Raw genomic sequence first — 24,542 nt, forward strand, 5'->3', positions numbered from 1 at the left:
TTGCTTTACAGACCCGCCAGGTCGCCAAGAAACCACAATGGTGTCAACTGTGCGCTTTGTAAGCACCTTAAACTAACATCTGCATCTTTCTGCAAGTGCCAAATAGTCAGAAATGTGTACTTGGATGTAAAAGTGTTTGCTTCTGCACGTTCGTTCATGTTACTAATATACCTTACCTACAAACATAAAACACCTTTTATTCGATTAACAAGAAGCCTGAGCCTTTTACTAAAAGGGGTTGTGACATTATCTCATGGCTAAGTATGCTAGTGTCTGACTGCTACGAGTCTGTAAAGTCAACAGTAAGTGACTGCTCCCGGACTCCATTTCCCTTGAATGGGCATCTGACTTCATCATTTTCCCTCTAATCCCCATGTTTGTGAAGCAAACCTACCCCTGTTCTTTGGCCCCTAGCAATGTTGGCTGAGTGCAGTCCGACTTGAAACACATGTACCGATTATCAGTAAGGGCAGCATTCTGTCAAAGGTATGAAAATGCTCCAATATTACTTGTTAAAAAAAAAACTTTTGTTTCGCCACAATGGCCAATAGCAAACAAGGATAGGTTGTGCATAGACGGATGGACCGCAGTGGCATGTAGATTAGATATTTGTCAGTGTCGGGTAAAGGTATACATTGTTCTACTGCCAAGATCACATCAATATATTATTTCTTTTTCTCTTGATGGTAAAAAATATGCTTAAGTTTATGTAGGATTCCTATAAAGCAAACTTGGTTGGATAGCTGTATTTGACAGATTTGACAAAGCGTAGGGGTGGTGGTGGTGGTGGTGTTGGTGGTATCAGGACAGGGTTGGAGTCTGTGGCCAGTATTCTAGACTTTGTGGGCATCTCGTGGGGGTTCTGGCCCAAATACTTCCTTGATTTGTAGGGCTAGAATCCTTCCTTCGCTGCAGCGAATGTAGTGTGGTTTGGAGTGTTCTGGGAGAGGAGATGGGCACCCAAACGAAGGTACTGTTGTCATGGTTTGCAGGCAATATGTACAGCAGACTGATTTCTTGCTGGTTTTCATTTTGTGGCTATGGCCCCAATTCAACTTGGGGTCTGAGTACGTAAAGCACTGAACGTCCAGGTCAAATTAGTATGTTGGGTTGTTTCATAAACTGAAGGAACAGCAGGCTAGTCTCCATTGTAGAGTGTCTTTATTTGGCGTCCAAGCATCCCAGTAAGAGGCAAAGCACATGTATCCGATCATTTATAATTGTGTTCTTGGTCGGTTGCTGTTTGCCCAAATGAAGAGCCTTATCTTGTGCGATTTCCTGAATGCTGCGTTGCTGGGGTAGTTACAGATATTGGGAGCCAGTACGAAGAACAATGCTCCTCCTTGGGTTTTTTTCCTGCTGAAGCTAGGAACAAGTGCTAGCATGTTACTGTACGTCAAGGTCCTTGATAGTGTGTAGTGCTGGAATGTCCTTGTGAAGAAAGCTCTTCCCTTTCCATGGTAAGCGCAGTGAGTGATGCCGATGCTTTTCAAGTGTTTTTTTTTTTTGACAGGATGAACGTTAAGCTTGCTTTGTTCAAATGTTTACATGTGGAGTAATCTGGCCACTGCTTTTTTACACTTTGTAGTATTTTCATGAGTTATTTCAGTCCAAGATGGAGGTTGTTTGTGTAGTCTAGTCTTGTTAGCATTAATGACATTTCTGCCATGGGCTTACAGGTAAAGGACAGATAAGGTATGATGTGTCAGAGTGGGAAGATGGGGCAAAAATCATTTCTGACAATGAAGGATGTCACCTGTGGTTCAACCGTGGGTTTGTTATCCATTGAAAGCCCAAGGGTCTTTAAAGTGGAGACTGGACTCCTTTTGTCAAGCCAAGAAATTGAGTTGATTTTTTTTAAGAAACTGCACTGCACATTGGAGCTCCATTTCGCTTGCTGTTGGGCTTTGGTCTCTGTGCTGTCATTTGTGTCCGTGTGTGCCAGGCATGTTTTTTTTTTGGTCCAGAGAGTCTGAACGGTTGGTCTTCAGTTTATGATTTGTCTCATCTGCGTGGTTGTAGCAGATGAAACCAGACAAACGAATATGGACCAGTGGGGGTGTCCTGTAAATGTTGAAAAGGAGAGGCGGCATTGTGGCTCCTTGGGGCATGCCACAGGTTTGAGGGCATGGCTAGAAACTAGAGGTCCATGACGGTGGTACGGAGAGGAAGGCAGCGACCTAGCGTAAAGCAGCACCTTTATTCCAGTGTCTCCTTGTCTCCCTATAAGAATCCCATGGTTGAGGGTTTTAAAAATCTGCCGAGTGTGCATTCTCCAGTTGTCAGTTCTGTTCTTTTAGTGTATTCCAGATTGATCAGAGGTTAACTTCTGTGTCCCTTGTTGGTTTAAAAACATGCTGGGTCGGCCTTGTCCCTTGTTGGTTTAAAAACGTACTGGGCCTTGTGAAGTAAGCTGTTCCTCTCCCTTGTTGGTTTAAAAAACGTACTGGGCCTTGTGAAGTAAGCTGTTCCTCTCCCTTGTTGATTTAGCGTAAGTGGAGTTAACAAGTAGTGGGATACGTGTGGTGATTGAATAGTTAAGGAAGGCTAAGAAAACCAGCATCTGTTCGGGTGTTTTGCAGTGGCTTTGCATAGGTTGGGGTGCAGGGGGAAGGCAAAGTGTATTTTACAGATCACAATCAGTTGCAGGAGTCCATGGTTGCGAGTCGCTCCTGTACAGAGGCGAGGTAGAATGAGGTGCGAGGGGGAGGGAGGGGGCAGAATATATTGATGCCTTAGTAGTGCTGAGTGGCAGTGGTGGTCCTTTACTCTGCAGGAGCACTTGGATTTGTTAGATTTTTCTTTTTGCTGCACTTTGCAGCAATCTGGTTGCGAAGTTCTTTAGGCGCTGCTGCTGTTATGTTGCAGGCTGCCGCATCTTTGAATTCTTGGATGATCTTTTCTTTTAGCTGCGTTGTGCTGTGTAGGAGTAGTGCACTTTCTTGTCCTCGATGTCTGCCATGTAGAAACATAGCTGTTGGCAATAGGTACGTTTGCCTGTTTCCATGTTCCTACCTAATTCTCTCCAATTTCCGATTTTCTTTTTTCCTGTGGTTTTAATTTGGGGGTGAACAATTTGGCAAGGTTATTCTTCTGGGAGTTTTTAAACAGTGGTTCTTTCGGTGCAACACTAGCCAAGATGGAATTAATCCAGTTATGAAGTTTATGGATTTGCTAAACCGCTGTACTATTTGGTGGATATGCTGTAGTCATTTTGTTTGCTTCAAGGTTTTCCATTGGTGTTCATTTTGTATTTCTTTTCAGGGTCTGTTCAAGGTGGTGAGTCCTTTGGATTTTTCCACTAGTGGGGGGGGGGGGGGTGCACTGTAAGAATTGTGAAAGGAACACATAGGTGATCTTCCCTGGAAAGGTGGCCTTCAGAGTAAGCAGCTGGATGGCATTTTCTGTAATGAGATCATAGATACTAAGTAGTTAAGAACCTTAACCATTTGTTTGAGTTGTAAGGTTTACTAAAAGTACTCTTGTGGTAGGCTTGTCGTCTTTCTCGAGATAGATATTGAAATCTCACAGTATTGCAAGATATTCGGACAGGTTGGTGGCCCCAACTGCGAGTTTGTCTACAAAGGGCAGGCTGTATGAAGATGGTATGTAGACGAGGCAGCCGCTTGGTGATGTGCTATGCGATGGAGCAGATCAGGATGAGTGTGACAGTTACTACGGCGAGTAGTGGCTAAGGGGCCTACTCTGCGCTCAGACTAATTCAACCCAAGTGTGATTCCAATTATAAAGGTAAAAGGGCACAGATATACCGCCCTTGCCTTGTGGTAACGTGGGCCGAGGGAAGGCTTTGCTCTTAAGAGGGGTGTTAATCTAATTTGGTTCAACAAAGGTAGCAGGCGCCCCTCTCTTGGAAGAACAAGGCATGATAACCTGTTCAGTGGTTAACCACATTGAGAGTTCACAGCCATCTGCTTTTTGCTCACTGTACCCTTCACAGATGGGAAATATCCATTTGCATATCAGTCTTTGTCCCGCCCACATGGGCAGTCCAGCACCGAAATGCTATGGCAATTCCTCTCTGAACATGAGTACCAAAAGCAACCCCATATGTGTTTCAGCCTTGCTGGGCATCATCAGTGAGGTGAAGCTGAGCCTCACTAAGCACAGTGAGCAGGGAGTCCACGTCTGGTTGCCCCCAGGTAACCTAGGGTGACCAACCCCAAGTTCCTTCAAAGAATTCAACAAAGTTAGCAGGCGCCCCTCTCGGAAGAACAAGGCATGATAACCTGTTCAGTGGTTAACCACATTGAGAGTTCACAGCCATCTGCTTTTTGCTCACTGTACCCTTCACAGATGGGAAATATCCATTTGCATATCAGTCTTTGTCCCGCCCACATGGGCAGTTCAGCACCAAAATGCTATGGCAAACTCTTATCTCAGAACAGGTTATCATGCCATGTTCTTTCTGGAGAGGAGCGCCTGCTACCTTTTTTGGATTAATCTAATTTGGTAGTGACCCTAAACATTTGGTCCAAAATAAAGCCAATGTCCAATTATAAAACGCACCACCTGCAAAAATAACTAATTGAAAAAAACTACACAAAATCCCCCCCCCTCTGAGAAAAGAGGGAATAAGCAAAGATAGCACAATGCAGCACTCTGAGAAATTAATCAATGGTGTAAGGCAAGTAATAACCACAATGTTCTTTAAAAGGATGTGTTTCCTGGCTGCAGAAATGGAATTAATGACCTAACGGCATCTAGGGCCCAAAACTAGACCAAGGGGGCAGTTAATAGTCTGTAATACAGTTGTGTGGTTCAACAGCGCAGACCCAGGCTTCGAGCTGTTGTGCAAGTGGGCCACAGTGTTTGAGGACTGTGCGTTTTAGTTGAGTCGAGCATTGAGCGGGCATAGAGCCGGGTTGAATAAGAAGGCCCAGGAGTTAAGTCAGTGTTCACCAGGATCGATTCGAAGCCTTACCGGTTAGTTGCTCAGATTTGAGCACCGGTTAGGGTTGATGAGTGACGCTGATGCGTTTCGAATGACGGTCTGGTATGAAAGAAAGCTGTGACCCTGATGTTCCAGTATAGGTTTTGGAAAGGCAGTGATTCGAGATTGTGGGTTTGAATTGTTCAATAATGGCTGGGGTGGGAGTCGGCAACTGACGTCCCAGCAGTTTGAGCTGAGGGGTGGTGTGAAGCAGTTGATTCGGGCAGGTCATGGCCTCGGCGAGGTACGAGGCAGCGTCTAGGTGGTTTGACTGTTGTAAGCACGTCGGGTGTAACAGTTAAAGTTCAGCAAGCATGTGGTTCCAATAGACTAGCAGTTGTCACTGGCCTGGTCGAGCAGAAGTACGCTGCTGTTAGACAATAGTGCTTGAAGGAGTGCGGTTCATGAGGGCCATCGATGTCGGTCCAACTGTCCAGTTGACTGCGGGTGCTGATGACTTGATGCAGTGGTTAAAGATCCCTGTTGGCTGCCGATGAAGATTGGCAACAAAGATGTTGGCGGCTCAAAGACTGCCCTATGAAGTTCTTCTGCTTCGAACCGAGGCAACAATGCACTCAGCCGGTGTGTTGCGGCAGCAAACGGGTTCAAACCCGCTTCCTGCCTGTTGCGGTCTTCTGGTTGCTGCAAATCCCAATCCCAGGCTCAAGGATACATTTTAGTCCATGTTCTCAGTCTCCCGAGCACTTGGGAGGCAAGCCCACAAATGCATGGGTTCCTGCAACACGCTGAGGTCCTGGGTACTGTTGTGGCTGGCAGAGGGGCAGGTCTTGTCCCAGCACCAGGCCCCCCACAATGGTCCCTGGGGGTGGTCATGGGACAGAGCTCGCCTCTGCCTTCGACACTCCGTCTTCACCCCACCGGTGGAGGACTTTGAAGATATCAACTCTCTCAACATGGGTCCAGTTGAATCTTCTAGAAGGTTTAAAGTCTAGAGATGGATCAAAGAAGTGGTGGGAGACCCTATATTTATTTTAAAGACTAAGACCGTGGGAGACCGTCTTTTTTTAAAAAGGCAAACACCCACAATTGTTTAGACTAAAGCTAGCCTGCTTTAGTGGTCCAATTCATTTTCTTGCAATAAGTGGAATTTGTCTTCTGACATCACACCCACAGTGCTTTGTGCTATAGGAAGTGGAGGGGACATGAAGGAAAGAAACAAACGAGATGGAACCTTCCTTGACTGTAAGGAGCTCCCAGTCTACACTAACACTCCCCTGCTCAACAGAATCAAAGGCCTTTTGGATATGCAGCACCTCAGTGTGAGGCCAAGCCTTTTGTGAATGATGTACCCTTTGATTCGTGTTCCCAGGCCAGCTTCCTGTGGAGTGACTGTCTTCTGGGGAGAGTGTTACCTGCCCTCACAAACAGTAGACTCATTATGGGTTTTTATACAGGGTGTGTCCTAAATGCTTCCCTTGTGCTGCAGAGACTTGGCTGTCCATGCAGCTGTCAAATGGGCACTTGTTCCCTGAACCTGCTCTGTGCCACAGGTAGAATAGACGTTGCTCATCAGGTTACTTTTGCAGTAGGACACAAGTACATACAATGCTTTTATTAGGTAAGATTTCCATATCCATGTTAAAGCCTCCTGACATGTGTGAACCCCAGAACGTTTTGCTTTGACTAGGTAACTATTTTACCTTGTCCCTAGGTGAATGGGAATTGTTTTCCCCTCTCACCTAGTATTTTACTATTTTTATGGGTGACCTTTTTTATGTCTCTCCATAGCGTATGATTGAAGTTATAGTTTCCTACAACTTTTGGGCTTAGGCTGGGTTGCCCCTATGGGCTCCCCTATTAATTTCTTTCACGTACTTGGGTGAACTACAGTTCCCAAGTAGTAAAGAGGGATTTTTATCCTCCTTATATTTTATTTAGTGAGTCATCACACTCCACCTTATGTGGAGTGCTGGGGGTGGGGTACAATGTATCCCCTTTATTACTTACCTGGTAACATTTTGCTACAATTGCAAGTTTCCTTGAATGGCTGGTGGCAGTAGTCTTCATTACTCGCAGGCTGTTAATTTAGCCTCGGTAATGCACAGAAGGGCCACCATTTGTTTCACTATTTCTTGTGTGCTTGTTTCTGAGGTCTTCCCCTGCCATTCTAGGCCTGAACAACCTCAGTGGCTGTTTTTGTTTTCATCAGGAATCCTGTGGATGCCCCTACCAGGCTCCAGTGTGTCTGGAAAGGCAGGAAGCGAGGGAGGAGTCCAAAACTCTGCAGCACTTTGTCTTGCACCTTTCCTGAAAGGAACAAACTCCCAATTGGGGGTGGAGGTGGCTTTCTTGATTGGACAGTCAGACCACCCCTTGCTGTAAAATGCAGGGAGAGAATGCAGATGTTGTGCTGTAGTTCCCAATAAAAATGCTGAACCTGGAAGCTGCTGACAAGACGACCACTAGAGCTGAAACCGAAGAGGAAGATGAAGAAAAGACAGCTGTAGAAATTTCAAGTGACTGGAGAGCCTGCTTTGTAACCAGAGCCTGCTGTTACCCTTCCTTCCAATCAACCTGGGTGGGGGCATGGGGTGTCCCAAAAACAACAACCCCAACAACCCCAACACAGAGCCTGGTCAGATCCACTACACCTGTGACCTGCATTTTGAGCCATCCAACGTTGTGCTGCGACCTTGCGGGGCTGCCATACCCCTATACCCTGGGACCTCGAGCCATCGTGTGGTGGAGCTGAAACTTTGGTGGCCTCCTTCTGGCTCTCCAGAGACACGATTTGAGTCCTTGAAGTCCCCTCGCCAGAGTGATGAATCAGATTAGGGACATGAATCGATCAGCATTATTAAGTCTTCTCCTGGCTCCTGAAAAGGGCGTCAAAACTACAGAGCCGCATCCAGCCACGAAGAAACTGTTGCCTGGAAGCTTCTCCATTGATCCCTGCTACAAAATCCCTTCCCGTGTCCTGTCTTTAGTCTTCATGACCAGGAATTCATTGACCAGGTTTTTGGATGCAGATCCTGAAGTCTTCCCCAGCCGCAAACTCCACTTCTGTGCTGAGGAACTGTGTTGACTGGGGTATTTACTTACCTAAAGCTGTGAGTTTCTGTATTGTTTTGGGGTGTTTCTTGTGATTGGGAGTCCTCTCATCCAGTTCACCGAGGCCCACTGCTGGAATCCTCCTAGGGTGTCTTAATTGAAGTGCCTGGACACTTTCAACTAACTCTAAAGTTGATGAGACTACTTCAGGAACTCTGGCTTTCCCTGCAACTAAACCTTATCTCACCCTGCCTATAGCTGGCTCCTAGACTAAGGTCCCACCTCTGCCACAGAGAACTCATGCAATAGACTAGGGGAGGACTGTATAAGAAACGGCTTCTGCCTTGAAAAGTATAACAAGTGTTTATAAGTTACTTGTGAAAGAGTTGGTTGGTAACTGCCCCCTGAAAGTGAACAGTTCGAACTTGCCTTGAATGTGTGTTGCCATTCTGAAAAGTATGTGAGGTGATTTTACTCCCCTGTGAATTAGTTGTGCCTCTTCCCAAAAGTAATGCTGTTGGCTTCACTTTACTATTTCTTTTAGTATATAAATGTATACGTTTACCAACTGGGTCTTGCTTCCCCTGACCTGCTTAGGTTTTACTCACCTTGGTCTGCCTTGTGCCATCCTCAACTAAGTTATTGCTTATCTTCGTCTGTGTTCCACTGGTCTGAAAATCAACTGATTGTATATTACACCAACAGGTCTTACTCACCTGGTATAACTGTGTGCTATTCCGAATGTAGTTCTAGGTTTATACTGTTGTTTCACTCTGGGTTCCACTATTCAGAAACGTATCCTGATAAGTTATGGTTTACTAAGTGATTCCTTAACAGAGTGCCACTGCATGACTGGCAGGGTCTGCTACCCCTGATTTACTGTAAGGTAATCCGAAAGTAACTTGTGGTTTTACTCCCCATGAATCGATGTAGCCTATACTAAATGTGCTTGACAGTGTCTGACTTCCCTAGAATTACAGTTAGGTAAGGTTTATGCTTTGGTCTGTATCTTCCAGCTCTTAACAGTACTTGCCCCAAGACTTAACTTGGCCTGCTTGTATTTATAATAAACCTTTTTATTTATAATACTTCTGGTTGTAAGTGTTTCTATTGAATCCTTGGTATACTACAGGTTCCATGTACTTTCCTACAGTCCACTCTCCCTCCTAAAATGAGCCCGACGGCTCTGTCTACCCTACCATATACTCGGGTGGTACAGCCTTATACGAAGAGTGGAGTCTTGTACTGTCGCAATTGAATGGTTTTACGAAGCCCTTACTTGGAAACTGTCTTAACAGCTTTTGACATTTAGTTTATAACCAGGGAATCTGAGTAGCAGAGTTCCCTTTCTGAGATGGAATTACCCGCATGATGGTATTAATAAAAATCAAAAAAGCCAGGGCTTCTACACCCTTGCCAAATGACAATCCATCACAGCGAGTGATTCACAGTGCAGGATGTTTATGGAAGGTGCTGAGACTCTCTCTCTCTCTCCACTCTTTGGAGCAGTGCAATCTCTCCTCCTATTGATCCAATTTGCGCATTTGACCTTGTAGCCCGGCAGGATACTTTCGTGGCTAACTGGAGATTGATCATCGGAGAGCCAGCATTTCATAATGAAAAGTGGTGCGATTGTTATCGAAAAGGATGTCTAATACTTTAGAGGTGTGTTTGGCAGTTGAACAAGTGTTAAGAGGTCTCTGGTGCCCAATATTCCATAGTAGACAGTTAATTGTTGCTTTGTTTGGCTTCCCTGGCCTCCTGGTTAAGGCTTTCAGACTTGTAGAGGCTCGGCAGTAGGTCCTTCTTGGCTGGGCTGATCTACCTGGCGTTCTTGTGAGATGGCCTTGGTGTTGCCGGTTAGCTTGTGAATGAAGGTGATGCGTTCCTGTGGTTGTGGTCGATCGGTTTACTGGTGTAGTGGTCAAGAGCTCAGTATTTGGATCAGGGTTGTGCCCCGATGTCTCCCTTCCTCGTTTGCTTGAGGTCTGGTGAGCTACTCACAGCAGCGGAGTTCGGATGGATGCTTGATATATGAAGGTAGAGGTATTCGCAGGTGTGAATGTGGGATTCCTCTATGGTGTCTAGTTGATGGATCTGAAGGAGTAGCTAATGTAGATTTCATTGCTTGCCTTCTCTTTTCTTCAGTTCTAATTCTGCTCTCTTTGCTGTGTATTGGCATGCTGCTGTGGTTCTTCGAGGAGGGTAAAGACTATTGGAGGTGGGAGAAGGTGAGGCATTAAGGATGCCGATGCTTACCTTTTTGTGTTTAAGTAGATCAGCTGAGCAAGCACACTTTGCAATGAGATCAATCTAGAGTCGGCAAAATGAGGTGGTCCAGTTATGGACCAACATTTCCAGACTGCAGAAGTTAATCAGTCAGGAAAGTAGGCATTTGCTACCCAGCAAATAAGATAAACCAGATATGCTATTAAATTGTCTGGTAGCACAAGGAGGAAACACTCTGGCTAAGTGGTGAGATTCCTAGTTACAAAATCAGTGACAATTGCTTGGGAATACTGTTCTGCTACAGCCAGTTACGGTAGCCATGCACTAAGAACATGCTCATATGATAAATAATAAATCAATTGGGTCATGTAATGGGCCGTTTTGTAGCTGAACAGTTAACCTAGCTATGTAGTGCGGTGTCGTAGCAAGATGAAATAAAACTGTTCAGTGAAAACCTCACCACGTTTATCTAAGTTCTCTAATGGCAAGATGAGTTCTAGTATAGGTGGAATATGGGATTTAGATCGATGTAGTATGTACTATGGCCCCTAGAAACAAAATGTGGTATAATGCACTTTACATCTGAGAAAAATAGTGCAATATTGTCTGGTACACTTTACTCTCTGTACCTAATGACAGAAAAACATAGGGAATTGCGGCGTTAGTTTACAAGGTGGCAGAGTAGGAGGTATTAATGGTGCAGGGGGGGGGGTTTAGGAGCCGAGTAGAAGTGAAGAAGCAGAGGTAGTATTATTGAAGTGTTGCCCCTTTGCTAGCCAGCTTGTTTCAGGGCTTGGGTGCCAGGCAAACGGGCAGCACATTTCGCCTCTGAACTCTACTGGATGCCTGGCCAAGGCTGTCCTGCGATTCAGTTATGTACGGACTTCTGGGGGTCAAATGCTCTTTAGAATCAAGCAACACACACCCTGGGGAGGCACACGAGAGAGGGGAGAAGAGGCCAGGAGGAGATAAACGAAAGGCAGAGCGAGAGGAAGCCTAGGTAGCTCCAAAAAAGAAAGAAAGCGAATGGCAAATCTTTGGAGGTTGGTGGAAGAGCTGGGCTCTTTATGCTGGTCTGTTTGCCTCAGTGTTGCTTAGGCATTCCAGCATAGACTCTCGGCTGAGGTTTGACAAGTGTTTGTATGTGTTGGCAAAGTAGCCCGAAAATGTAGGATGCTCAACCAGGTTGCCAGATAGTGATGAGTTCAGTTACTGATTGCAGTGCCACAGATGGGAGCTATGGTCAACCTTGTGGCAGCTGGTTTTATAGTAGTTTTTTTTTTCAGCTCTGTTTTGGGAGTACTGGTTGGTTGATAATCGTACTTTGAGGGTTTGTGTTTTATGATTTCTACTTTGCTCTGCTTCGTTGGTCCTTGTTTTGCAGGAATTGTTTCAGCTTCCTTTTGCCTTAAGACTTCTGGTTTTAGGCTAATTTCCACCATTCATTGAGTTTGATTTATGTATGGGTTGATGGCTTCCTACTAATATCTTCATACTCTTCTGCTCAATGTCCTGTTTCATGGTAATGTGGTTAGGGAGCCCTTGCAGTCACTGCACCTCATTCTCGTGCCAGGGTTAGTTGGTGGCTTTGGTGCTTTTTAGGGAGAGACTTGCACAGCCCTCTGGTTTTGGCTATGCAACCTTCTAACCTACAGGTAGAACAGTGTTTTTCATTAAAAGAAAAGGCCAGACTCTCTAATGGGATAGCAGTGGCAGAGCACTCTTAGCACAAGGGACAGAGGAAGGCTGAACTGAAGTTATTTCACAAAGCTCACCCCGCATGCACCCCCCTCCATGGGCCCCCAAAACACCCCCCACCCACACACTCACCACATGTATACTGTAAGATGTACACTTGTTTATGTCCTGGGGGAGTGACATGGGTCAATTTCCGGGCCATAAGAGCTGGTATGGCTCGGAAATGTCATAGGGCCTGGAAATTGGCCAATAAGGGGAAACCGTGACAATCCCCCAGTGTTGCTGCTCTGGTGTCAGGGCTCTGAGGTTTTGCTCAGCCCTTTAAATTGGTGTTGAGGGCTCATAACCCCTGGTACTACACTTTGGCTAGCTCTATAAAGCTTAATTATAACATTACACATCATCTCTATCTACTAAAACGTAAGACACAATAAAACAAGCTCCTAAACTACCTGTGCTGCCCGCTACCTGGTGGTGGGAAGAAAAGGGGAACCCTAGAAAAATCAAAACCTATAGTATCATCTGTATGCTGCAGGTGCAAACACAGGGTTGTAAGAATAATTGCTGAACCTCTAGGATATACTATTAGAAGTAATATAAATGTACACAATACCGCAAATATAGGCCCTAGAGGGAGGAAAGGGGTATAGAACACAAACCCAGAGGCCACCCAAATGTAAGAGCACAACTAGGCTTATGGCACTATACTTGCTAAAATTCTAGTCTTTGGCCTAAACTCTGTGAACCCCGGAAGAATGTTCAGAGGCAGGCGAAGTTTTATTTGTAGTCGCTTTAGTAAAGTTTCAGGAAAGTTCAAAAGATACCCATTAAATCAACGGGACTGAGTCAGTAGGCACAGATGTGATTATGGTGCAAAGGAAGGGGCGTTCAAATTGTAGCCCACAAGTGTAGTGAAGACCGCAATTAACTTCTGGGCACATCCGGTTCGAGACACAGCAGCCTCAGGAATAGAAGCCTAGCAGAATGCAGGTGATTGCAAGCACATTGCAAAGTGTGGTAGAAATGAACCAGCAGAAACCTCTGACCAGATCATGGTGCTCCTAGAGAGCAAGTATCTTGAATAACCCACCAAGCCCGGGCCCAGAGGTAAGTGCTCACTGTCGTGATTGACAAAAACATGGCTCAGGAACAGCAAGACAACCCGGCGAGTACAAGATCTTTTTTGAAGGCATCTTCATGTCCCGGTTACCCAGGGACTTAGACCCTGGACTAACCATGACCAGACAGCCCAAAAAGTGCAGACTGCCTTCTCAATTGGGATCAACCAGCCAGGAGTGTAAATTGATGCAGTGACGACTCTAGGAAGATGGTGGGATCTGTCCAGGCAGATTCTGGCAGCTCTATAGACAGAGGGGCGGCCAGCAGCAGAAGCCAGTCCTACATTGAAGACCATGTGGGGGGCGACTCAGTGGCACAGTACCCTTCTGAGCATTGGCAGAGTTTCTTCAATCAAGATGTTAAAATGGGAAAGCAATGGTAAAACCGCCCAGAGGTGGTCTCAGCACAAATGCTTCAGTCACGCAAACGATGAGGACTGGGTGGGGAGAGGGAGAGGGAGAAGGACAGCCCAGGAAGGAAATCCACCCAAAAATCGTAAGTGAATCTAAAGTATGGGATACAAGCCCAGCCAGCATGGCTAACTTTGTCCCAAAATTGCAGCAACTGCTTCTTGGAAAACCTCCAACATTAAAGTAAACCTTCTGGCTTCCAATGCAATCGAACAGAATTGAGGTACAATCGGGGTCTGCCCGTGACAAATCCATATGCTCATGGGCTCTCCTAAATAAGCACTCCAGTTGCACATCAGGGCCCCTAAACAAATGTTTTTGGGAGCATCCAATCAGACTGGCCTGTTTAAGGCTAGGGACCGATCCAAACCACTATAGAGGGTGCAGGGCTGGGCTCGGTGTGAGTTTGTTTGTGCACAGTAGCTATTTTATGCTTGATCCAAACAAAGGAAAGGCATGAAAACAAAATGGCTGAGAACAGGTCTTTAATAAAAAAATGTATGAGTGCCACAATGCCAACAATAAAGTATATTGGGCTGCTATTGTGGTAAATCGGCTTGCACCTCTGGTGAAGCCAGAACTAACTTAGAGATGCCAGCAACCCTACACTCTAAATCGAATGTAGGGCGCTCTAATCACCCTGAGGCCAGGATTGGGTGCCTAAAGAGCGCTCCCGTCCTAAGACCCACAGTGGCTACCATTGAACATGTACTAAAAGGGCAGAAATGGGGCTTCAGGCAGTCCTTCTGACCGCAATAAGAGCTCTGATCCTAAAAAGCAAAATCTTTACGGGTCCCATAAGACAAATTAAGTTTGTTCGTGCCACTGGTTATAGTGTTGGAAGATGTCTGCAAGCCGTGACGAAGCAAGTACATCTGAACGTTGAGAGACTTAAGAGTGCAGGGCGGCGCACATATATCTACAGCTTGGTTAGAGATCAGTTGATGATTTGGTATTATAGATACCCTCATGCGAAGGCGGCCTCGTGTTTGCGTTTGAAGCAGCAAGAGGTGATTGTTCCCAACTTTAAGCGTCTTGTTCTAAGAAACGTTTTCTTTTTATTTAACTATCTGCGTTTTAGCTCTGAATTGTATGTTTCGACTATTGCATTTCATTGAAAAATTAAACCTAATGTCATCTTCACTCAGCTCTTTTGTATTTTTTTCTTTTCTCCTGCGGTGCTTTTTACCCCTGAATTAACTCTGTGGTTTCTTTTTCCTGCATTGCTTTGAGGCATGGACAACCAACTGAATGAGTGAGGAAGCCATCAATGACCCTCGTTGGTGATATCATACGAGTGCATGCCTGCACCTGCGCTACCCAAGAATTGCTCAGCATAGAATATTCCTCAATCAATTTTCACAAGCCATAGAATGACATCGCTCAAATGTCAACGCCACTGTTTATATGCACTGTTTATATGGGTAATTATAGGGTACCTGGTTTTAGAGCAATGAAGCCCTAGCTTTGGCTAATCGTATATCTCAAGGTTTCAGGCGATTCTACAGGAATCGCTTTTACAGAATGTGACACCAGGAAAATAATTGAGAAACCTTTGCTTGAATGTGTGCGTGGGCAGGGTCCACGAGTCATTCGGGCAAACCATTCCGATGTTTTGACTCCATTTGGACAATATGTTCCTCACCATGGTGCATGTCTTACTTTGCCCCACCTCACAATGATACACCGGTATTGAAGTCTCTAAGCGAGACCATTAAACATAACCCAAGCCCATAAAACACATGCACCAGAGCGTGCAGTTACTTAATTATCCTCCGATGCTGCCCTTTTCCTTTGGCCTTTCTCCAGTTCCCTCATGAGTTTAGTTGAAGTGCACTTGCCATGTTAACCAGAATAGCCTGACAAAATACTTGCTACAACACAAGAAGCTAGAATTCTATGCCTCCCACTTTAACTTGCAAAAATAGGGTAACATTTATATATCGGATGCCTCTGGTATCTCGTAGACCTGGAGCAGAACGCAATTGCATCCCCTGCCAAGTGTAAAGGCATATGTGTGCACACATAAAGCCTGAATGGCATGAGCTGCTGTAGGATTAAGCCATGCCTGTGGGCCATTGCTGGGAGATGTCCCCTGTGGGTTTGTTATGGTTGCAAGTCATTTGTGAGAGTTCACACTGTTTGCGGGAGTGTGTCCTCGGTCATCGTACATCCTCTGGTATATTTGCCCTCTCCATGGGTTTGTGCAGCTCATTGGTGAAGGAATTGCTTTGGAACATGTTTTCCAAGTTCCTTCCCCTCGCTTCTTTTTTGGTCCAGTGATTGCTTTTCACTGTGCACATTTGGGCCTCTTGCTTGACCATAGAAGCCGATGCACTTTAGCTTCGTCGCCAGTCAGCTTCGTATTGTGTCCACCAGCACCCTCCTCTCGAAGGCTTCCTTGCTTTTAGTTTCACCACCTTTGCTGGAGCATCAGCAATGCTTGTTTAAGGTAATCCTTGGTCCCTTCTCTCTATGAACTCTATTTTATTTATTGGTTAGTTATAATGCGCCTATGCACTGAGGTGCAACAAGGCGGGGGGGGGGGGGGGGGGGCAGGAAGGAGAAACCTAAATTACACTTGTGATATTCAGATTGTGCAAGTGCAGTATCCAAGAGCAGGGGGTGGGGGGAGGGGTGGGGAATGCAGGAGCAGGGTGGAGGGAACCATGCAGAAAAGTGCCTGGTGAGGCCAGGTGGACAGGGCCGGGGAAAGGAGAGTGCAAGGGAAGGAGGTCCATAAGGTAAGTGCGAGGTAAGGAGCTGAGCTGGCACATGGATGCAGGCCCAGCCAAGGAGGTGCGGGGAGGAGGGGGGCATGGGGCAAGTGCAGGAATAGGGGGTGGGGGGGTCAGGGAAGACCAAGGGCAGGGGTAGACTGGACAAGAGGAGCTTCGGGAACTTAAGGAAATCCCACTCAAGTCTGTGAGGGGCAGGGAGGCAGCGTTCCAGATGAGCTTTGGAAGTGCAAGTATTTTACTCCCTATTTTTTAAAGTTGGGAGTAAAATGATTTTTTAGTGAGTAAAAATGTTTTAATGGAAATGTTTTTGTAATATTTATTTCGAGTGGATTGTGTCCTCCAACATATTCCTCATCATAGATGTATTCCATCCAGCTTTGCTGCTCTTCAGACATTTTTTCGGCAGAGGGCGTCGTGCGTCGATGTCGTCGAGTCGATGGTCCCTCGAAGGCCTCCGTCGAGGGTGACTTCATCGGGTGTATAAGTAGCACGTGCGGCGCCCGTTGGCCTCAGTTCTGTTTTTCCGCAGTATACGTTGCTTCGGACATTCAGTGCGCCTCAAGTTCTGTGAGAATATATAATAACGAAATATGTCCTCGTCATCAACGCCGACCACGACCCCGAAATTGGGATTCAAAAAGTGCAAATCGTGCGGGTCAAAAATGTCGATCACGGACCCGCATCGAGAGTGTTTGTGGTGCCTCGGAGAAGGCCACGACATGGAGGCCTGTACGAAGTGTCAGGCGATGACGGGGAAGGCCTTGCGAGAGAGGAGAGGAAAGGTACAGGTAGGTCGAAAAACCTCTAGCGTCGAGTCGAGATCCCGTGAGGAGAATTCTTCTCGACGCGAAAGGTATTGATCGAGGTCCTGAAGCGATTCCCATCGCTCGTCTTCGTCAAAAAGATCGAAGAAACGACGCCACAGGTCTCCGTCCACCTCGTCGTCAGACGAGTCTCCAAAAAAGATGAAATGCCCCACGAAACATTTGTCTACCAAAGAGTGGGAAGCATTCAGGGTCAAAATGATGGAGGTGTTTGTTCGGAAGCCGGCCGGGAGCGTCATCGCTCCGATACTCGCGTGCCCTCGAGCCCGGGTGATCGAAAAAGGAAGGATAGGGAACCTTCCAGGACGCCAAGTGAAAAATGCTCGAGTCAACCGGTCTAGGTCATCGACGTCCGAGACCCATCATACCTCGAAGGGAAAATCTTCGAAAGTCGCCTCGACGCCCTCGAAGCAGACCCTGTCGACGACCACGGTGTCGTCGATGCCGAAACCCTCGGTGCCAAAGGCTCCAGCCAAGCTGGGGAAGCCAGAAAAAGAGAAGGATAAGGTTACAAAACCTGTATTGTCCTCAGAGCCAGGTACTAGACCTCTTCCTCCTCCTCTCCCAGAGAAGGTTTTCAAACCTCTCCCAAGACAGGAGTTTTTCAAATCCCTGACCTCAATTTTTGAGGAACAGGAGAGATCTGATGAGGAGAATGTACCTTTTGGGCTGGAATATGGCACCCCAAATGTCCCAGAATGCTTGATTTCAGAAGAAAGCAGAATGAGGGACTTGGTGGAATCATTACTCAATGCAATTGGCATTGACACATCTCCTGAAAACGACTTTGGCAGACCAGAACCAGGAGAGCATGCCAGTCCATCATACCGTCAATTAATGACAAAGGTAGTAGATTACTTAGGATGGGCTAAACCATCAGCCCAATTCATCCAGGATGATTTAACAGATATATTGGACCATGGTCCCACTGAAGACCTAGTACTACCAAGAATTGGGAAACTCAGGATTCTATTCCTCCGGTAAATAAATCCCTCACCTCCAAAATACCGCCCGGCCAGTAGCGACCCCGGCTATCTGTCCAAACACCCAACTCCCGCAAGTCTGGTCATACAGGCAGCCACAGCTTCTAACAAGCTTGCATACCCGTCTATCCCTCCAGACAGGGACGATAAATGTGTGGATGGTTGGGCACGGAAGGTATTTTCAGCCGTGAGCATGGAATTAAAATCTGCCAACTCCACATGTGCCTTGGCAAAAGTTTTGTACACTCTTTGGGAGTGCATTGCAATGGCGGCGGAGCACATACCAGAAGGGGAAGAAAGGGAAGGGTTCCTAGCCATCATTAGAGATGGAAAGGAAGCCATGCAGGAATCCCTTCAATCTGGGTTGGACACTGCAGATGGTGTAAGCAGGTCCATGAGCATTAGCACAGTAATGCGCAGATTTGCGGGGTTACGGAAGTCGGGTTTCGCACCGGACATACAGAACCGCCTTCTGAACATGCCTTTTGACGGGTCTCACCTTTTTGGCAACAAGGCTGACGAGAGCCTTGAGAGGTTGCAGACCTCAAAAGCAGATGCCAAATCTTTAGGAGCTGCTATTAGGCAACCTCAGCCTTTTCGTGCGTAAGGACAGTCATGGAGGGGACGATCCTATCGTTACTACACCTCGTATGGAAAGGCGAGAGGAATGGCCAGTCAAAGGGGCCATAAAAAGGCCACTCGTTGTGGACGAGGAAAACGTGCTAAACCAGCTGCAGCCTCTCTTCCCTCAGCGGCTGCAACATCCGCCACAAAACCACTTTGAGGACTTGCATCACAAAACACCTGTAGCGGGCAGGCTGTCACAGCATCTGCAAGAATAGCGAGCCATTACTTCAGATGTTTGGACTCTAGAAATAATAGCCCAAGGTTACTGCCTTCCTTTTCTAACGCAACCTCAAAGCAATCCACCAGGGAGACACCCGTTGAAGTCTTCAAACCCGCTCCTACAGCAGGAAGCTTTAACCCTGCTGGAGAAAGGTGCTATAGAACCAGTACCTGCAGCGGAGAGGAACAAGGGATGGTACTCCCTGTATTTTTTGATCCCCAAAAAGGACGGAGGACTGAGACCCATCTTGGACTTAAGAAACTTGAACAAGTTCCTCAGAAAGGACAAGTTCAAGATGGTTACCCTTTCTCAGATCCTTCAGGCCCTTCAACTTCAGAACTGGTTGGTGTCATTGGACCTCCAGGATGCTTATTTTCATGTCCCGATTCATCTCAAACACAGAAAATACCTGAGGTTCGTAGTTGGCGACTCACATCAGTTTCGAGTCCTGCTTTTCGGGTTGACCTCCGCCCGAGGGTCTTCACCAAGTTAATGGTAGTGGTGGCAGCGCACCTCAGGAGAGGGGGAGTCATGTCTACCCCTACCTGGACGATTGGTTGATCAGAGCGCGTTCTGCCGAGCAAGCACTGGATCATTTGAAAGTCACCTGCCACTTCCTCAACAAACTGGGCTTCTCCCTCAATTTCAAGAAGTCACAGATGATACTTTCCCAACAGTTTCAGTACATAGGAGCTGCATTAGACACGTCCTTGGGAAAGAGCCCGCCTCCCAAGTCGAGGGCTCAAGACATTCTTCTGATGGTTTCCAAATTCTAAAATGCCCAAAATCTCCAGGCTTACGACTTTTTAAGGTTGCTCGGCCTCATGGCATCCTGCATCTTTCTGGTGCCAGAGGCACGCTTGAGGATGAGATCCCTTCAATGGGCCCTAAAGACTCAGTGGTCCCAGTTCTCGGGTCAAATGACGGATCATCTTCAGATTCCGAACAAGGTCAGACAAGACCTTCTATGGTGGACCTGTACAGAGAACATCCTAAAAGGAGAACCCTTTTGGCAACCATGGCCGGAGATCACAGTAGTGATGCACGCCTCACTCCTGGGGTGGGGATCTCATGCCAACGATTTGACAATCAACGGTCGTTGGTCTCCATCGGAGTCCAAACTACATATCAACCTTTTAGAGCTGAGGGCAATCAGACTGGCGCTGAAGGCCTTCCTGCCATCTGTCAGGGGAAAGAATGTCCTGATAATGACAGACAACACAGTGGCCATGCACTACCTAAACAAGAGGTGGTGTGGGGGGGTCACTACCCCTGTGCAGAGAGCCAATGCAGCTCTGGTAGTGGGCGATTCAGAAAGGAATCTCTTTAACGGCAATTCATCTAGCCGGGGAAGAGAATATGACGGCAGATGCTCTGAGCAGGCAGAGTACGGTATCCCACGAATGGGAACTGGCTCAGGAAGTCATTCAAGAGATCTTTGCCTTTTGGGGAACCCCTCAAGTAGACCTGTTTGCAACGGGAATCAACCGAAAATGCGAAAGGTATTTCTCAAGGGAATTTCCCCCGAGAGGAGCCCTGAAGGAACGCGTTCGTGGTGGAGTGGAATTTCCCACTATTGTACGCGTTCCCTCCGATTCCCGTCATTCCTCAGGTCATCAGGAGGCTGAGAAGGTTGCGGAGCTGCATGATCCTAATTGCCCGGATTGGGCCAGGAGAACGTGGTAGGCGGACCTTCTAGACATGTCCATCTGTCCTCCAGTACGTCTTCCTCAGAGAGAGAACCTTCTCTCTCAAATGGAGGGTCAGGTTCTCCATCCAGAGGTCAAAACGCTCAACCTTCATGCTTGGAATCTGAAAGGCTGAGATACAGGGATTGGAACCTTCCAGATGATATGGAGGTGTTGCTTTCGGCAAGAAGGCCAGCAACAAAGTCTCTATACCGTTGCTGTTGGAAAAAGTTTTGCAACTGGTGCAGAGAAAAGAATGTCGATCCTTTTCCTATGTTCTATTCCAGAAGTATTATCTTTCCTTCTGAGCCTAGCACATAGAGGTCTGAATATCGGAACAATAAAAGGTTACCTTGCACCGCTTTCCATTTTCAAGCGCTCATCGGAAGAATGCTCCTACTTCAAAATTCCTTTTATAATACAATTCTTAAAAGGACTCACTAATGTGTTTCCTCCTCACCCATTTCAAGTACCGATCTGGGATCTAAATTTAGTCCTATCCTTCGAAGGAGGAGGAAAGATTACACAGGTTGGATCCGAAAAGAGCTTTAAGCTTTTACATCTCTAGACTTTCCAGACTTAAAGTGGACAACCAGCTGTTTATAGGTTATACAGGAAGGAAACTGGGTCAATCGGTGACAAAACAGACAATTTCACGCTGGATTGTGCTTTGCATTTCAGAATGCTACAGACTAGCTCAAAAAGACACTCCGGAAGGGTTAAGGGCTCATTCCACCAGAGGCATCGCCTCCTCCATGGCCCTTCAAAGAGGTGTTCCAATAAGATCCATTTGCGAAGCAGCAACTTGGTCTTTGCTACACACCTTCTCAAAATTCTATAACCTGGATGCTTCCCAGACTAGGGAGCTAACTTTTGGAAAAGCAGTACTATACTCAGCCATCTAAGAGTATCGAAAAATCTACCCCCTCCTCCAGAGGAATTGTCCATACTGCTTTGGGAGTCTAAGATGAAGAATACATTGGAGGACACAATCCACTCGAAGAACAAGTTACTTACCAACTGGTAACGTTCTTTCGATTGGATGTTCCTCCAACGTATTCCTCATCGCCCTCCCAGCCTACCCCTCTGTAGATTTTTCCGGGTTATTGCCATCTCAAATCTCGCAAGGCTCATACCTGTCTGCCAGCACCATCTACACAGTACAAGATCAAAGATAAAAAGGAGAAAAACAGAACTGAGGCCAACGGGCGCCGCGCATGCTACTTATACACCCGATGACATCACCCTCGACGGAGGCCTTCGAGGGACCATCGACTGGACATCGACGCACAGTGCCCTCTGCCGAATAAATTTCCGAAGAGCAGCAAAGCTGGATGGAATACATCTAAGATGAGGAATATGTTGGAGGAACATCCAATTGAAAGAACCTTACCAGTTGGTAAGTAACTTGTTCTTCTTTGCATCTAGTTATTCATGCACATTAAAAGAAACATGTTTGCTTCTTCCAATTGGGCAGTTAAAACAGTAGTTTTTCCTGTGGACTATGTGCACTACTAGACCAGACTTACCCATGGAGCTGAGAGGGTGAATGCGGGGATGCAAGATTCGACATGTCATTCATCCTATTTTTTGTTGGGAGTAGTTGGACTCCTATTTAAGTTTTTTGGGAGTATTTGCCAATTTTTAGAGGGTGAAGTGGCCGATAAACCCCTTAACTGTAGGGCTGCCGGCAGGCCCTTCCATAGGGAGGCACCTGCGGATGAGAGATCTACCCCCTACTCTATGCTTAGAAAAACATCTGGTCTGCAGAGAGTTGGAGCTAGAAGACCCAAGGGTGCTAGCAGGGAGATAGTTTGGGAGAGATTTGGATGTAGCGTGGTCCCAGGCCCCAGAAATCCTTGTGGATGATGATGCAGCAGGTCTTGAACTTGATCCTCGCAGTAACTGGGAGCCAATGGAGCGATTTAAGGGCTGGAGAGATGAGGTGCCTGGGCTTAAGGCCAAGGATAAGTCTTGCAGTCCTATTGTGGATTAGTTGAAGGGAGCGTAGGGTGCAGTTAGGAAGATTGAATAGTCTGTTGAAGCAGTCAAGCCTTTAGAGAACCAGAGCTCTGGAGACATTGAGTTTTTGGGGGAAAGTGAGAATACCTCTGAGGAGGTGCCGCTGAAAGTGGGCCTTTTTGGCTAGGTCTGTAATGTGTGGAGAGAAGGAGAGTCAAATATGTTGCCCAGGTTTTTGCCTCACAGGAGGGTGAGGCGAGGGAGTCCATGGAGGGCGGCCAAGGTGTGGGAGGGAAAGGGGGAGCAGGGGTCCCAATGAGAAGGATCTGTCTTACTGGCATTTATAAAAAGGGTATTTGCAATTTTGCTCAGAAGCTTTCATTTCCTTCCAATTATGAAGATTTCTCATAGATAAGTGCTTATGCTGGATACTAGGCTTAAAACTGAGACTTATGAACTTGATTCTCCTATTTTCTCTTTTTTAAGTGGACTGGGGACCTAGTTTTGATTTTCTTGATCGCTACATTAATAAAGCTTGGCGTTGGTTAAATGTTTAAACCACCAACTCATTGCTTAAAATGTGATTGGCTGTCATTGTCACCAGTCTGAGTATGGTTTCCTGCAAACCTTTTCAAATGAGCGAGGAAGCATAAGTTAGTGTTTAGTTTTGCAAGGTAAATGTGCATAAGAGCTTTAAAAACATGGGTTTGACTAAATGTTACATAATGGAGCGCTTCCTTCCCCGGTTTAGCTAACGCAGGTAAGGTGGCTGTCCTAACTCACTGCTAGAGTGTCACATGACGCAGGTTCCGTTCCTAGTATGCTTACTCATCCGTGTGAGCTTGATAATGAGATTTTGGAGTGGATAAAAGGCTACATATACAATGGTTGCTATTAATACCGAAACCTTGTGTGCAACATCCGAGAAAGTTCTCCAATCTGCTCTATTTCTGGAAATAATTTGCCTGTACTGTTATCCCCTGTTTATTTCATGGTATCTTGTGTGCAATTTTTTTGTTATTATGTCGAACTTAATTCTTGTCTGCGGTTTGTTTCAGGGTGACAGATGAAGTTTTTAACTTCTTGTTGGTTTGGTATTATTGTACGTTGACGATACGGGAAAGCATTCTCATCAGCAACGGATCAAGGTATTGTACGTTTGTCTGAAATATCGTTTTTTCTGATTGGTTTCTTATTCATTGTTTCTTTTGTTCATCTGCAAAATGTCTGTTCTCTTTGTAAATTCATGATGCGAGAGCTCCTCCTTCATAAATGACCAGATGCCGGGCTCGGGGTGGCCCGAGCCCAGCCTAGGATTTGAGCCTGATTCACCCACCCCTACCCCCCTCGGGCCAGTGGCTCAGTGTTGCCAACTCCTCAGTGAAGAAAGTAGCTATTGGCTCCCCTAGAAGTCACCAGAAGTAGCTAGATGACGTCACTAGCTAATTTGCATAATTACCTCCTCTTTCCCCCTGTGATTTATGGCTTTTACTGTGGCCCCCTCCCCTTTTAACACCTCCCTTTTAAGTAATCAGTGTGTTTTTGCATTACTCCTGTTAGAAAACGGGCGAATGACCACACTTTTTTCAATTGGTTTGGAAACTTGCATAAATGAGCAAGTCTCCAAACCAATTGAAAAAAGTAGCTAGATTTCTCGCTAGCCGCTTTTTAATGAAAAAGTGCTAGGGGGGTGTACTTTCTCGCTAAATATAGCGAGAAAGTCGCTAGGTTGGCAACACTGCGTGGCTGCCCCAAGCAACCTTTTTTGATTTAAATTTTTTTTTTTAAAAAAGACGCGCTTGTGTCTTCCTGTCTTCCGCTCGCGCCTGCCTGCCTGCCTGTCTTCCACTCGCACCTGCATGCCTGGCTTCCGGCTGCCTTACTGACTGGGACCTGGCTGGCAGGGACTTGTTTGTTATGGTGCTTGCTGCAGGACTCGCAGCGCTGAAGTACCGGACAGGTCGCTTCCTCGAGTGTATTTTGAATTTCCCAATGCAAATCTCTGATAATTTACAAAAGAATGCAGGGTTAAAGGAGCTCAACTTTTATTCTAGGGACTTGCACAAACTAATAAAATG

General features: G+C 46.3%; 1 protein-coding gene across 1 annotated transcript in view; it reads left to right on the forward strand.

The window, feature by feature from the left end:
* Nucleotides 1-24,542, forward strand: part of TMEM120B (transmembrane protein 120B) — a 267,192-nt gene that overhangs the window by 176,175 nt on the left and 66,475 nt on the right. The window contains exon 6 of the mRNA XM_069619587.1: nucleotides 23,523-23,612. Within this exon, the coding sequence (XP_069475688.1) occupies nucleotides 23,523-23,612 (90 nt within the window). The remainder of the gene's footprint in view (nucleotides 1-23,522; nucleotides 23,613-24,542) is intronic.

This window comes from Ambystoma mexicanum, chromosome 10, assembly GCF_040938575.1.
Source record: "Ambystoma mexicanum isolate Mex_15411 chromosome 10, UKY_AmexF1_1, whole genome shotgun sequence".
In the NCBI taxonomy this organism is placed as follows: Eukaryota; Metazoa; Chordata; class Amphibia; order Caudata; family Ambystomatidae; genus Ambystoma; species Ambystoma mexicanum.